Raw genomic sequence first — 14,674 nt, 5'->3', positions numbered from 1 at the left:
CTCCATGGTCATAGTTCACCTCACAGCACCAGGTGGTTTGTCTAAACTTTTATAACTCATCTTTGTAGATGGAGCTGTCTTTGGAAATGCTATTAACCTTTCACAGCTGCAGTTGCTATGCTGGAAGTTAAAGATTACCCTGTGTACTAAACAAAACAAAAACAAAACAAAAAAACAGTCAATAATGGTAAAACATACTGGTAGAAAATAAACTTCAGCCACAAGCTACCCAGTATGCCTTAAATTATGTGTTTATTGATTACTGATGTGCTTAAAACTGAGAAATCACCTAAGCAACTATCATGGCATGAAGTCAGGGAATGCCTGAATGGGTTTCTTGGAATGGTTTGCAATAAAGTTCTCATGAGCTGTGAAGTATTGTAATGATTTTGCCTGAAGTGAGTGAGATATGACATGACTAAAGAAATAAAAATAAGAACATATAACATAAATCAACAAATAATAAAAAATCTGATCATGAATAGGGGTAAATGTGTATTGTTTACTATACTTCATACTTAATTTTAATATTAAAACAGACATATTTGATTTTATTGTTGATGATTTTATAACTGCTGTTTGGCAGGCAGGATGGCCATTATGATAACTTTAATGTTCTTGAGGGATATATGCTACTCATCATGGTGATATGAAAGTTCTGCCAGATGTATCTCTTAACATTTCTTAAATAACCAACCCAACACAGCTGGTCGACTATTTATGCAAGATTAATTGTGTATTCATTAATATTTATTTTTTCTTTTTACTCTAATTGAAATTCTCTTTCAATTCAGCGATTTGAACCTATATTGAGTAGCCTACTCCTGCCCTGCGAGCGGTGCGTAATAGAATTTTTTTACACTAGTGATTCTAACCAATACGGAAGTTGTGAAAAAGGTCTATTGAGTACTACTACTGCCATTAAAGCAGTAATATTGCGGGAGATAAAGGCTATAATTTTGACCAATACAATGTCACTAATATTTGAAGAGTTCTGTTGTCGCATACTTCACAGACAGCAAGGTAGCATTGGAAAAATATGTTTTACTCCAGTTACCCCATAGCTTTGTTGTGCCAGTCGACTGATGAAGCAGTCTAATCAAAATGCATAATGATAGGATATTTAGATGATGATGGTTAGTTCTGTGCATTTTTAATGTTCGCTCATTATTTTAGTAAACGTTAGAGGATGCTGAATTTTAACACAATATATATAGTAAATTCACTTACGTTGCATTAATTATGCGTTCTTCTCCCACGAACAGTCAATAACGCATCTGTCTGAAGTATTCCGACTATAAAGACAGAGCGCATTTAGGCCACGCCCACACCGGGGGGGGGGGGGGGGAACAAACCAACCGTCTCCATTGACTTTGCATTGCGAGAGGCTGCCTCCTTGTCATTTCTTGCTTCTAACAAAAGACAGAAAAATGCCTAAAAGCTGCTGTGTGACAAGGTGTACAGCAAACAAGCTAAAAAACCCAGAAATAAGTTTTTATCCAAGATGTAGGTGTCTTTTTTTCCGCGGTAGTTTCAATTCTGATATTTTTAGGTCAAACCGTTCTTGTCTGTCAGTCATATGTGACCTGATCCAGCAAAATGAGTCACAGTGACCCAAACTTCAAAATTGGGATTTTGGTATTAATGGAAAGAGGAGACCATAAGCTTTCAACTGATATCCTAGTCAAAGTCATACCTTGAACGGTTGTAAAGATATACACATTTTAATTATGGTCGTCTGCCCTCTTTTTCCAATTGAAAACCTGAGAAAATCGCTTTTAAAGTTTTTTGCCCGTTTTTTGTTGATATCTTTCAAAATCCATTGCATTTAAAGGGATGAACTATTTATTGTACAGCTTAATTTGACCAAATACATTAATATATGCTATTATGCCAGGCTGAAGCTCAAATTATTTAAATTTTTTTATTTGAATAAATAATTTAAAAGGCACTTTTACAAACATTTACTAAAATCAGAAAGATTGAACAGAGGTGCTACAGTTTTGCTTGAGAGAGGGGGTGTGTGTGTGTGTGTGTGTGTGTGTGTGTGTGTGTGTGTGTGTGTGTGTGTGTGTGTGTGTGTGTGTGTGTGTGAGAGAGAGAGAGAGAGAGAGAGAGGCAGAGAGACAAGGAAACAGAGAACAAATAATGTTAGCCTATGCAATCATATCTTTGTGTAGGCTAGATGACAATAACAGTGTAACATATTCATAACGGAGATACCAACAGTTAAATATTGGGTTAAAATAAATCAAACACATTGTAATGGATTCTCCTTGCAGATAAATACACTTACAGAAAAATTGCACTCACTCACATCCATACACGATAAATACCACAGGGCTTGTCACTTTCGCTGTAGCTGTCATCAGAGGACACGTCTCCAGATCCAAAAAAATCACTGACTAGCCTTAGCCAGTGGCGGTTCTAGACCATTTCAACTGGGGGGGCCAAGCTGGGGCCAGTTGTACTGTTAGAGGGGCCAGTTACATTTAGACCTTATTGTTGTCATATCATTTTCTGCACTGCACTATAGGCATTAACAGGCAAAAATACCATGTTAACAATCATTCAACAATGTATTTGCATTTCCATTATAATTTTTTTAGATTTGCATTACATATTCAGAATCAGTCACATTAACTGTATTCTACGATTTTTGTGTTTTTTTTGCAAAAAGATCAGCAAATTCATCTAGATTTAAGGCCTTTGCCCTCCTTGACTCAATACTTAGAACACCTAAACCCAGCAAACATGCCAGTGTGGGCCCACTGTGGGTAAGTGTGGGTTTTCTGTGGGACAGTGTGGGCAAGGGCAAACCCTTTCGGGCCCCATATGGGCTTTCTGTGGGCAAGCCCACAGTGGGCTTGCCCAAAGAAAACCCACACGGGCCCCTAGTGGGTTAGCCCATGTGGGGCCCATAGCAGTTTTGCCCATTTGGGCCCCCATTAGGATTTACTGTGGGCAGCCCACTGTGGGACTGCCCACAGAAAACCCACACGGGCCCCCAGTGGGTTAACCCATGCGGGGCCCATAGCAGTTTTACCCATTTGGGCCCCCATTAGGATTTTCTGTGGGCAACCCACTGTGGGACTGCCCACAGAAAAACCCACACGGGCCCCTAGCGGGTTAGCCCATGCGGGGCCCATAGCAGTTTTACCCATTTGGGCCCCCATTAGGATTTACTGTGGGCAGCCCACTGTGGGACTGCCCACAGAAAACCCACACGGGCCCCCAGTGGGTTAACCCATGCGGGGCCCATAGCAGTTTTACCCATTTGGGCCCCCATTAGGATTTTCTGTGGGCAACCCACTGTGGGACTGCCCACAGAAAAACCCACACGGGCCCCTAGCGGGTTAGCCCATGCGGGGCCCATAGCAGTTTTACCCATTTGGGCCCCCATTAGGATTTACTGTGGGCAGCCCACTGTGGGACTGCCCACAGAAAACCCACACGGGCCCCCAGTGGGTTAACCCATGCGGGGCCCATAGCAGTTTTACCCATTTGGGCCCCCATTAGGATTTTCTGTGGGCAACCCACTGTGGGACTGCCCACAGAAAAACCCACACGGGCCCCTAGCGGGTTAGCCCATGCTGGGCCCATAGCAGTTTTACCCATTTGGGCCCCCATTAGGATTTACTGTGGGCCCATAGCTGTTTTTCACTGTGGGGCCACCATGAGGGTTTACTGTGGGCAACCCACCATAACAGTACAGTTAAATAATTGTTTTAAGATTAGAAGCTCAGGGTTAATCAAACTATTTTAACGATCCTGTAAAATGTCATAAATGTTATTTCATTCAACAGTCCATCCCATACTTAACTAAAACTGCACACAGTCAACAAGATACCAAGACAAGTACTATCTTTACCTGTTTGCTTGTTGCAGCTGTTCCCAGACAGACTGATAAAGTCAGACAGACCACCCAGTTAACACAGAACATTCCCCTAACGTTAGTTTTTGGTTCCTGTTTGGTTATTTTTTGGGGAACCAAATACTAACATTAGGGGAACATTCTTTTTGGTTTTATTTTTATGTAACCATAAAATAACGTTCCCAGAACGTTGCTGGGTGGTTACTTTTAAATAACCTAAAAAAAACTTATAGAGAACGTTTCCTAATGGTTATTTTTAAGTTATTATTTTGCAACCATAAAATTACGTTCCCAGAACGTTGCAGGGTGGTTATTTTTTGAATAACCTAAAAGTAACTTATAGAGAACGTTCCCTAATGGATATTTTTAAGTTATTATATTGCATAATTGATCTCACTGAGGTTATACTTAAACAGGTTTTATTAAAATAGGAACAAATGGAACAAACCAAAGTTCAAGATATTTTATCTGATTATCAAATAATTCCCTCCATCAATTCTATGTTTATGTAAATGCTGCGTGACTTTTACGTGTTTTAATAATGGGCGCTCGCGCTGAACATTCGAGCCGCATTTGAACTGGAGCGGAGGCCGTTACCATGGAAACGGGACGACAGCTCAACTGACACAAGCAGTAACTCCGTCTCTCACTGTTGTTTTCACTACTTTCAGGTAAGTTTAGTCCCCAAACTTACACAAATAGTACATACAAATGCTTCTGACACATTCTTTAATGTAAATGACACGCTTCCGTTGAATATTTACTTTATAGAAATGATTTAGTGTCTTCAGGAAAAGTCCGGTAGCATCTCAACCGTTAAGTTAACAGTAGCAGCTAACTGTTACTAGCTAGAGGCAGGTTAACTTGAGCTGTAATTTAGGCTTTTAATCACATTGTATGTGTACAGTATATGAGAGATTTTGATAGTATTGTAAAGGTTTTGCTGGCAATTTCCAAATGTGTGAATGAAAGTAAACTAATTTATTTAACGTAAAAATATCACTGGACGGTTAATTCATTGATTTCACGTGACGTCACATGACTCACACCATTATAGGAACGCCCATCTGGAGGGCAAATGAAAGGAGTGCTATAATGCCATTTGTGCCTAGTGTTAACATGAATACAGTAGCCTAGTTTGAACCAGTTTAAGATTCCTATTAATTAATGTTATACTAGTATGGCCGACTCTCTCATTATTAATAAATGGTAACACTTTATAATAAGGTTTCATTTTGTTAGCTTTAGTTAACATGAACCAACAATTAGGGAACAATTACTTCTACAGCATTTATTCATCTTAAAGTTAAGATCAACATTAAATACTGTATTTGAAATGTTGTTTGTCCTCTCTCTTTTCAGTATTTATTGCAGTCTAATCCTGATTGCAGAATTGAGCTCCAACCCCAGTTAAGCAGACCTGAACCAGTTGATCGAGGTCTTCAGGATCAGCAGACACTACAGACAGGCTGGAGCTAAACTCCTCCATGACCAGGACTGGACACCACTGCTGTAAGTGATCCATCTAGTCATGTTCAGAACATTTTGCAGGGGACCTCAGCTCTGGCCCTTGAGGACCACTGTCCTGCAGACTTTAGCACCAACCCTGGTCCAGCACGCCTGGACAAGCTAATCAAGCTCTTTTGGTTAAAAGAGCAAGTGAGATTGATCAGGTCTGGACATAAACTCCAAGACAGTGCACTTCGAGGACCAGAGATGAGAACTCCTGACATATTAATTAGTCAATAATCACTGATGAAAAAATAATCATTTTTATTTGTATAGATTTATGTAATATTTGACTAATATTCAGTTGTCTTCTCTCTTTTTTCCTTAATTGTGATGTGTCAAACAGCTAAATAATAAACCCAAAAGAGCCACTCAGGCACAGGTCACTCTTTTTCTGTGCAAGTACATTTTTGACTGTCGGACACATTCCCTCTATTTTTTTAAATAAAAATGACATATTCAGGCTGCAAGTTAAAGGTAGGGTAGGTAATCCTGTTCAGAAACACTTTTTTTTATACTGGGTGAAATGGTCCTTCCATCCTGATAGTAGTCAATACATTATGTGTTTAGAAAAAGGAATGAAAAAAATCAGACCTCTGTAGCAGCTGCAGGACAGTAAAAACTCTGACCAATCACTGCCATTCGGTGCGAATGTAAAGAACCAATCAGATGCCTTCATGTCTCGTGCCCGAGCCCCACTGCGCGCGCTGCCCGGCGTGCACTCATCACATGTCACCGTTCCCGGAAATATTCAGCTCAAAGCACCTGCATATGCAGTCAGCGAAGGCAAACAAGGCAAAAACTACTTCCTCGGACCCTGCCCGCGCTCTTGAACGACCTCCTCTGCTTCGCCCTCAACCCCGGACCTGTCCTCGAGCCGACGATGCGGTACTTTTCTCGGAGTGTACGTTAACGTTAGTCTTCATTAGAGTCAACAATGTTTTCATCATGGAAACTCTTACATGCAAAACACCGTATATGTTATGAATCTTACACGAAATTCATCTTCATCACAGTGTAACTGATGGTAATGGAAAAACGTGTATCAATGCAACCTGTTTTTAGTTTTGCCTTATAAATATAGCTCGTTACCGAATGAAACTTTACCATTATCGATATGCTAGCTTGATAGTGAGTACTAAAAGAAATCTCATTTGTTTATATTCATAGTGATAAAGTTAGGTATTTTATTACATGTGATTCTGACATGATGTCACTGTATGTACTGCGCTCCTTCCTCTCCACTCGTCTCACGTAATAAATGCGTCTTGTTCCAGCCTGAGCGTTTGGCGTCGCGCGTTCATGTGTTTTGGGGGCGTGGCTTTGGAAGGAGCTCAGAAGGGAGGGGGTGGAGTGAATGGAAATAATGAGCTGTGTTTTTTGCAGATTAAAAGGTCTACAGTCACTCGATTTTTTAATTTTCTTTTTCAGAGTACTTACATTTTAATTATGTATTGGTATATAAAGACAGTTTAAACAAATTTGGAATGTTTTTTTTTTTAGAAAAATGATTACCTACCCTACCTTTAAAGCTATCAATGATTTATTGATAAAGACATTAAAAGGATTGTTCTTCATGTTGTTCCAAACATGTATTTACTTTTTTCTGTGGAATGCAAAAGAAGATATTTTGAATTATGTTTAATCTGTTTTGTTCATACAATGAAAATCCCATTGGATCCCATTTACTTTTTATTGAGTCATTTTTCAAAATATCATCTTCCACAGAAGAAATCATGCAGGTTTGGAATGACATGAGTGTGAGTACAAGTTGACAAAATTATTCTTTACGTTGTGTTGATAATTTTAGTAAACTGTTCTCATGCTCTTATTTCATCATGCCCTCAATTGGTTCACTTTCTGTATGTTTCTCCTTCAACAACACCGCCTAAATTAGTTTTTTAATAATAATAAACACCTGTAACTATTTTTCCGGAACTCTAATTATTTTCAGGTTTCTCCAGTCATATATAAATTACACTTGGAACAACCCTTGTTTTTGTTTTGTTTTTGTAAAAAATTTTATGTTAACATTTCAATTGTTGTTGTTTTTTTCTCACTTTAGAGAAAAAACTGACACAAAAAACAGCCAGGCCGCAGCATCCGAAGGGGTTGATCCTGATCCTGTTAAATCATAATGCAAGAGACTGGGATGGTGGAAGGAGCAGAAGAACCAGAAGACTTGAGATCTGGCAAAGATCTTCTGGTATCCGAGGGGATTGATTTATTGTATTAGAGGATTCATAATCCAATTTTTTTTTGTTTTACTCAAAATCTATTTAAAATAAATGCTGCTCTTTTGACAGTTCTGTTCAAACGTTCCTGATTTGTTTTCACGATTTACATGCTGACGACTGGATGCTGGCTACTGTAATAAATTATTAACATATTTTTAACATCCCAGGAATAATTACTTTGTAAAATAGATTAAACCAGAAAACAGTTATCTTAAGTTGCAACAATATTTCAGAATATTACTCTTTTTAATGTATTTATTAAATACATGCAGCTTTGATGAGATGAAGGGATTTCTTTCAAAAGTATTTTAAAAAATGTACTGACCCCAAACTTTTGAACGGTAATGTATTGTGTATATATATATATTTTACATGACTGTGAATAAATGAAATTATTTGAAACATATGACTTCTAATGTACTACTTTGACTTTCACCAAGTGCAATTATTTTGCATGTATTGTGGCAAATGCAAAGTACAACCAAACTAATCTTGTTGTTTAAGGCCACAGGTATATTACAATACATCTTTGCATTGTCCGCAGTGTGCCCACACTTTTCCCAGTGTACCCACAGTATGCCCACACAGTGTACCCACAGTATGCCCACACTTAACCCAATGTACCCACAGTATACCCACACTTTGCCCATAGCGTGGGCTTGCTGTGGGCCCACAACTGGCCCCAATGGGGGCTCACTCTACACTCTACTCTACCGATGGGGCCCAACCTGGGGCCCACATGTGCCCCGCATTTCACGCTGGTATCTGGGCCCACAGTGGTCCCACACAGGTCCCTAAGGGGTTTGCTGTGGGCCCACAACTGGCCCCAATGGTTAGTGTGGGCTAGCCCACAGTCAGCCCACACTTTGGGCTGTCCCGATGGGGCCCCACCTGGGCCCCATAGTGTGGGGCCCACATGTGCCCCGCATTTCACGCCGGTATCTGGGCCCACAGTGGGCTGCCCGCAAGGGCCCCATTCGGGCCCCAAAGGAGCATGTTTGCTGGGAATTGCTTAATCTGTCATCTGACATTGTGGACCTGTTTTCACCAGCTTTAGTGCATACAGTATAATATACAATTAAATGATGCTTATTTTAAATGTATTGTGCAGGCTAGGTATAAAAAATATAGGAAAAAACATAATATGAAACGCTTCAAAACAGCGCACAAAGCGCGTATGCGCATCGCGGGTGCAGAATGATGTGCTCAAAGCAACATGGAGTCACAGTGTGTAGCGCTGCGCTGCACAAGTGCACATTTAAAAGTTCACGGCACAAAGCGAAGAAATGTCGCGCGCACAAATCCTAGTGTAGCCTATGTCTGTCCAACAGTTTATTGATAATTTGTTTCTTCACATAGTGAAGTTTAAAATTCCAGTTATTGTGCGTTTGATGCCGATTCATAGTCCTTGTGGTGTGAACAGGCACACGGTAGCGAGTCGTTTTAAAACAGCAACAAACATAAAATACAAATACACAAAATAAAGTCATTTTATGCAAATCCACAGCCTTTTATCTACAGATCAAGCATTATAATGTGAATATATCATATTGGAGAGAGTTTTACCGTGCATCCTGCTGTAACCGGACGAGGCGCGCGCGCTGTTTGAATACTGAATGGAGAATGATTGACAGATGAGGGAAAACGAGTTTCCATAAACTTTAATTTAATGATGTAAATAGACTTCTGTCCCTCACATTAAGCTATGGAATGGCTTCAGATGACTTCGTGAAATTATAATCAGACCCTCTCAGACCCAAGTCACCCAAACTGACGTGAAAAAGAGGCGCAGAAAAGCGCGCTGTTTGCATCCCTGTTTAAGTAAAAATACTCAGCAGTTTGTTGATCATAATTAGATCCTTTTTCAAACTGCCACAAACTAACAAACAGCCAGGTTAAGATTAGCTGATCTAACGTTACACTTCTGCAATGCATTTAATACAAATACAACATATTAACAACTTTACTCGCCTCTATTTCCTTCTTTGCTTGAACTATAATATTCGCGCAAAACGTCCACCAACTTCTGAATAGAAAAAAACCTGCAGATCCGTGTTGCCACTGTCTAATAACGGATCATGTGAAAAACAACGATAGCAAAAAACAGTTTTGAAAAATTATTTCACACTCCACATTTAGGGGGGCCACAAGGGGGTCCAAGCTTGTTGTCACAGGGGCACTGGCCCCCCCTGGCCCCCCTCTAGAACCGCCACTGGCCTTAGCCACTCTTGATGACCAGCAGCAGAGCTTAGGTTAGAAGCCTCCAGTGAGTTCAACGCTTTTGGCGACTTTTTGGCGACATTGCTCTCTTTTGACAGCGACATTTATATATTTAATCTTTCTGAGGAGATCTGCTAGCTTGTTTACACATAGCGCTACGAGTCTGACAGGAGGATGGCTGGACCAATCGCGTGCCGGTCAGTCGAAACGGGGCTTCCCATAGAGACAGAGCGCAACGCGTCATAATCTGAAGACCACGCCCACCAAGGGGGAAAACAAACCAACTGTCTCCATTGACTTTACATTGCGAGAGGCTGCCTCCTTGTCATTTCTTGCTTCTAACAAAATACAGAATAATGCCTAAAAGCTGCTATGTGACAAGGTGTACAGCAAACAAGCTAAGAAACCCAGAAATAATTTTTCATAAGCTGTCGACCCCCAAAAACGAGCGTTTGAGGACATAAAAGTGGATGAGAAAAGCAATATTCATTTCCAGCGAACTTTGTAAACTTTAATAGTCATTTAAATACCTTTTCTCAATTATCTGGACTACGAAACTTTAGGAGATTATTTTTGAATGTCTGTTCTTTGAAATTTAGCAATAATAATAATAATTAAAAAAAATCTATTATTTCATTGTTTTTCCACATAAACGGCCCATATCTTAAAATGGAACGTTGCGACTTCCGACTCATTTCGCCAGATCGGATCACATATAATGCAGGTCTATGGTCACTATCTCAAAGAGCATGCACAGAGTCCAAATTAAAACAATTCCCCATCGTCAAAATTAAACAATTCCCCATCGTAAGTACACATTGATGGCCTAAGACACGAAACGAGCGGTTTGTGTGAGAAAACGAACAGTATTTATATCGTTTTTACCTCTTGAACACAGCCACGTCCAAGTGATCTGAGGGCGCGCGTGCATCCTGCTGTGTGACGTGTGCGCAGACTGGTGCATAGATATATACACTAGATGTCTACGGCGACGCACCACGCGCGCCCTCAGATGGACGTGGCTGTGTAGACTGTGTAGACGTAGATTGCCTCGGTCTTCCATCTCCCTGGCTCCGCCTTGGACTGTACCGCCTGAGGCTCCACCGTGGGACTTCATCCCTTCGTCTCCGTCAGAGCATTCCACTCCGCCGGCTCCCAAGTGGTCTCTTCCTCCATCTGGGTCTTCTCCTCCACCACGCCAAACTGGGGACTTGTATCTTGGAACCCCTTTTCTCTACTGTTCCCTGCGTCAAGCGTTACAGTTGCAATGTTCACAATTTATACATGTTCATGTTTAATGATTAGACTAAATAATTGTAAAAAAAAAATGTTTATAACAAAATCAGTGATGTATCATCTTCTCTCATCACTTTTTTTTAACATATTCAGCGATAATCAAGACCTGATAGACTCCCTCATCACATAAGGACAAATTATAAAAAATATACAATAAAGAGCTACTCATGAGGCTTAAAAAAAGATGAAAGAAACAAATCATTTCTAGGAAATTTACCATTGAGTGACCCCACAGAAGTCTTCCCTTTAGTCTATTTGTTGTTGCTCAACTCAGTAATCATAAACGGAGAATGTGTGTTGGAAAAACAGAAATAGAGGGAGAGAGAAAGGGATAAACAAAATGCCTTATAGATATGACAAAGAAAACAACAGTGTGTGCCCGTTTGCTTGGTTGAGAATAGATTTGCAAATGAGATACCTTAGGGCAGGGGTACTCAATTAGAAACCTAAAAGGTCCACTTGCCAAATTTTCCTTACGTCCAGGGTCCGGAACAGTGATGGTTCAAAATCCAAAAACAGAACTCCAACAAAAAAGGTGGTAAATCCCCCAAAACGTTCAAACTATATACAAAAGGTGATGTGGTCTGGCCTTATTAGTGTGAAAAGTGACACCTTTTTTGTGCCACCAGTTCTTTAAACTTGGGCATAAAAGGTGTGAGGGCCAGGCGGAGGCACTGATGTAAGTGTTCATTACTGAGGGTGCTTCTGTATTTGTTTTTCACCATATTCATGGTTGAAAAGGCAGACTCACAACAGTATGTTGAGGGAAACATGGTGAGAATTTGAAGGGCCATCTTCTGCAAGGAAGGAACACCTGCTGCAGGGACCATCTTAGTCCAGAAGGTGGTAGGGTCACAGAGAGACTCCTGCAGTGCAAGGTTTTCCTGAAGCTCAATTAGCTCTGATTGAAGAGAAGCAGCACTAGCCCATGGGCAGATTTTCAGGGCTTCAGTTGAAAATTCTGCAATGTTTTTGACAAGGAATGGATTTTCCATGCATAGTAAGACTTGTTTTCCCACAGGGAAATCTCCAAAGCGAGTTTGGAAATTTTCAATCAGCTTGTCGAGGAATTCAGCATGATTGTGATGATGATGTTTTCCTGCTGTTTGATTCAAAAGCTTTGGGAAGTGAAGCAGGTCCTGCTGTAAGTCACACTTGAACAGCTCCAGTTTCTTCTGAAATGCACAGACAGCTGATGTGAGGTTACACACTGTGTTATTTTTGCCCTGGAGCTTCATGTTCAGATCATTGAGATGGGAGGTGATGTCAGATAGAAATGCAACAATTTCCATTTTTTCTTCATTCTGCATGAATTCCACAAATTGTTTTGCTTTTGCACTCTTCTGATCCAACAGAAAGGTTTCCAAATCTTTCCGTAATGTCCAAAAGCGCTCCAGTACCTTGCCTTTACTAAGCCACCGGACATTGTTGTGGAGGAGCAAATCATCAAATTCTGCATTCACCTCTGTTAGGAATGAGCGCAACAAGCGATGCTGCAGAGCAGATGATGCCCTCAAAAAGTTCACAAGTCTCATTACTGTTGTCATGACCTCTGCATACTTTTCTCCAAGACTGGCACACAAAACCATCTGATGGATTATGCAATGATATGCAATGAGGTCAGGGTGATGAGCTCTCAAGCGTGCCACTAATCCCCTCTCTCTTCCAGTCATACATGGAGCTCCATCAGTAGCAATGGAAATAACATGCTTCAGATCTATCTCTCTGTCTCTCAACATCTGCATCAGTGCTTCATAAATATCATCCCCTCTTGTGTGTCCATGGAGGGCTGTGAGGCCTAACACATCTTCACAGAATTCTCCCTTCTCTTCATCAAAAAATCTGACAAACACCAGAAGCTGTGCGTTGTCTGTGTTGTCTGTGGATTCATCCAAAGCCACTGAAATGCATTTAGCCTTTTTTATTGCAGACTTCATTTGGTCAAGCAAATCATCAGCAAGGACTTCAGTTCGCTTTACAGCAGTGGAGTCAGACAAAGATATTTGGTTTATTTTTTGTATTATGTCATCTTTTTGAGTTCCCTCAAACAGGGCAATTGCTATTTCATTCATGCATTCCTTCACAATCTCTGAGTCAGAGAATGGTTTCTTATGCTTTCCTAAGACCCATGCCACTCTTAATGAGGCTTCAGTTGCACGCTCTTGTTGGGTGGCTGATCTAACTATTACATTGCATGTTGCTTGGTATGATGATTGCAGTTGTTTGATTTTTCTGGCCCTTACCTCAGATTTTTGGGGGTAATTGTGGTCAAAGTGTCCATGCTTTGAGTCATAATGACGTTTCACGTTACCACTCTTGACAACGGCAACCGTCTCGTTGCAAATTAAACACATTGGTTTTGTGCTCCCCACCGGCAGCACAAATGCATAACTGTCAGTCCACTCTGTCTTAAATTCGCGATTTTCAGAATCGACTTTTCTCTTCTTGTCAGGTTTTGAGCACGCCATGATTTTCACTAGCAAGGAAACAGGTTAACAGGCTACCGTTAGCAGATGGATTCGCGCTGTTGTAAATGACACACACAACCTGCGTGACCCACAGACGTTGCGGCCAGCGTTGAGTGAGTGAGTTGTCATGGTGATTTCAGTTATTGCAGCGCTGAGTCCTGATTGTGTCTTTGGATTGGACACAGAAGATAGATAAACCACATCTAACGTTAGTAGGAAAACAATATAGTCGTGAAATCACGCAATGAAAACTCGCTTGGATCATGACTAAATTATAATGTTGATTTTGGCTTCGGTCCAAATTATATTGCGTCTGGGTCCGGATCCGGACCGCGGTCCGCCTATTGAGTACCCCCGCCTTAGGGGTTTACCAGCAGCACAGCAATAAGAGACAGAGAGAGAAAGGGTGAATCCGACAAATCGTTGAACTACAGACTGGCCCAGAGACACTGTCGATAATAGAAAGAGTATTAATGAGGGTAACTGGAATTGCAGTCAGGAGTCTGTTAGCAGCACTGCAGCTGTTCCATTATGTCACATCATTGGTACAATCTGGCCATAGGGCCATGTAGCTTCTTCCTCTTCCTCACGTCAAGCTTTCAGAACAAAAAAATCTGACTGAAAGAATAAAAGTATTTCAGTTCAGAGACAGAAGCTCTGTTGTAACCTAGTTGTCTACCTACATATATTATCTTTCTTCCTTAAGGCATCACATTCAGACACAGTCTTGACCAAAAGGCAGTAAACTTAAAGTCATAGTTTATCGAAAAAAACTCCTGATTATTTACTCACCCCAAGGCCATCCAAGATACAGTATATTGTGATCACATGATCAACGGAAAACGAGGCCTCACTTTAGGTGTGTTTGACTTCATGCGGCGCTGCTCAGACCGATTGGTGTATGACATTGAAGTAACGTGAGAGCGATTGGAGAGCAGATGGCTCCGTATTTTTTTAAATCACTCTCACTGTACTTTGATGTCATACAACAATTGGTCCGCGCAGCGCCACATGAAGTCGAACACACCTATTCTTTCCAGTCATGTGAATGCTTCACTGTCAGAATGTTT

The 14,674-nt window shown here is 40.8% G+C and overlaps 1 protein-coding gene and 1 long non-coding RNA gene across 2 annotated transcripts; one reads left to right on the top strand and one right to left on the bottom strand.

The window, feature by feature from the left end:
• Positions 1–3,793: 3,793 nt before the first annotated feature.
• On the top strand, positions 3,794–7,418 carry LOC309484354. The gene is made up of 4 exons (XR_014200854.1): positions 3,794–4,545; positions 5,237–5,386; positions 5,730–5,860; positions 6,916–7,418. It is a non-coding gene; the product is annotated as an uncharacterized lncRNA (long non-coding RNA).
• A 4,144-nt stretch (positions 7,419–11,562) lies between these two features.
• On the bottom strand, positions 11,563–13,967 carry LOC309483942 (SCAN domain-containing protein 3-like). Its single transcript, XM_082150046.1, has 2 exons — positions 13,677–13,967; positions 11,563–13,570 (listed from the first exon to the last, which is right to left on the bottom strand). Exon 2 carries the CDS (start codon positions 13,488–13,490, stop codon positions 11,730–11,732), a length of 1,761 nt encoding a protein of 586 aa, XP_082006172.1. The 5' UTR covers positions 13,491–13,570; positions 13,677–13,967; the 3' UTR covers positions 11,563–11,729.
• Between the last annotated feature and the right edge of the window lie 707 nt (positions 13,968–14,674).

Source organism: Leuciscus leuciscus, assembly GCF_965113295.1.
Source record: "Leuciscus leuciscus genome assembly, chromosome: 20".
Taxonomy (NCBI): domain Eukaryota; kingdom Metazoa; phylum Chordata; class Actinopteri; order Cypriniformes; family Leuciscidae; genus Leuciscus; species Leuciscus leuciscus.
This window is presented reverse-complemented; position numbering and strand designations above follow the sequence as displayed.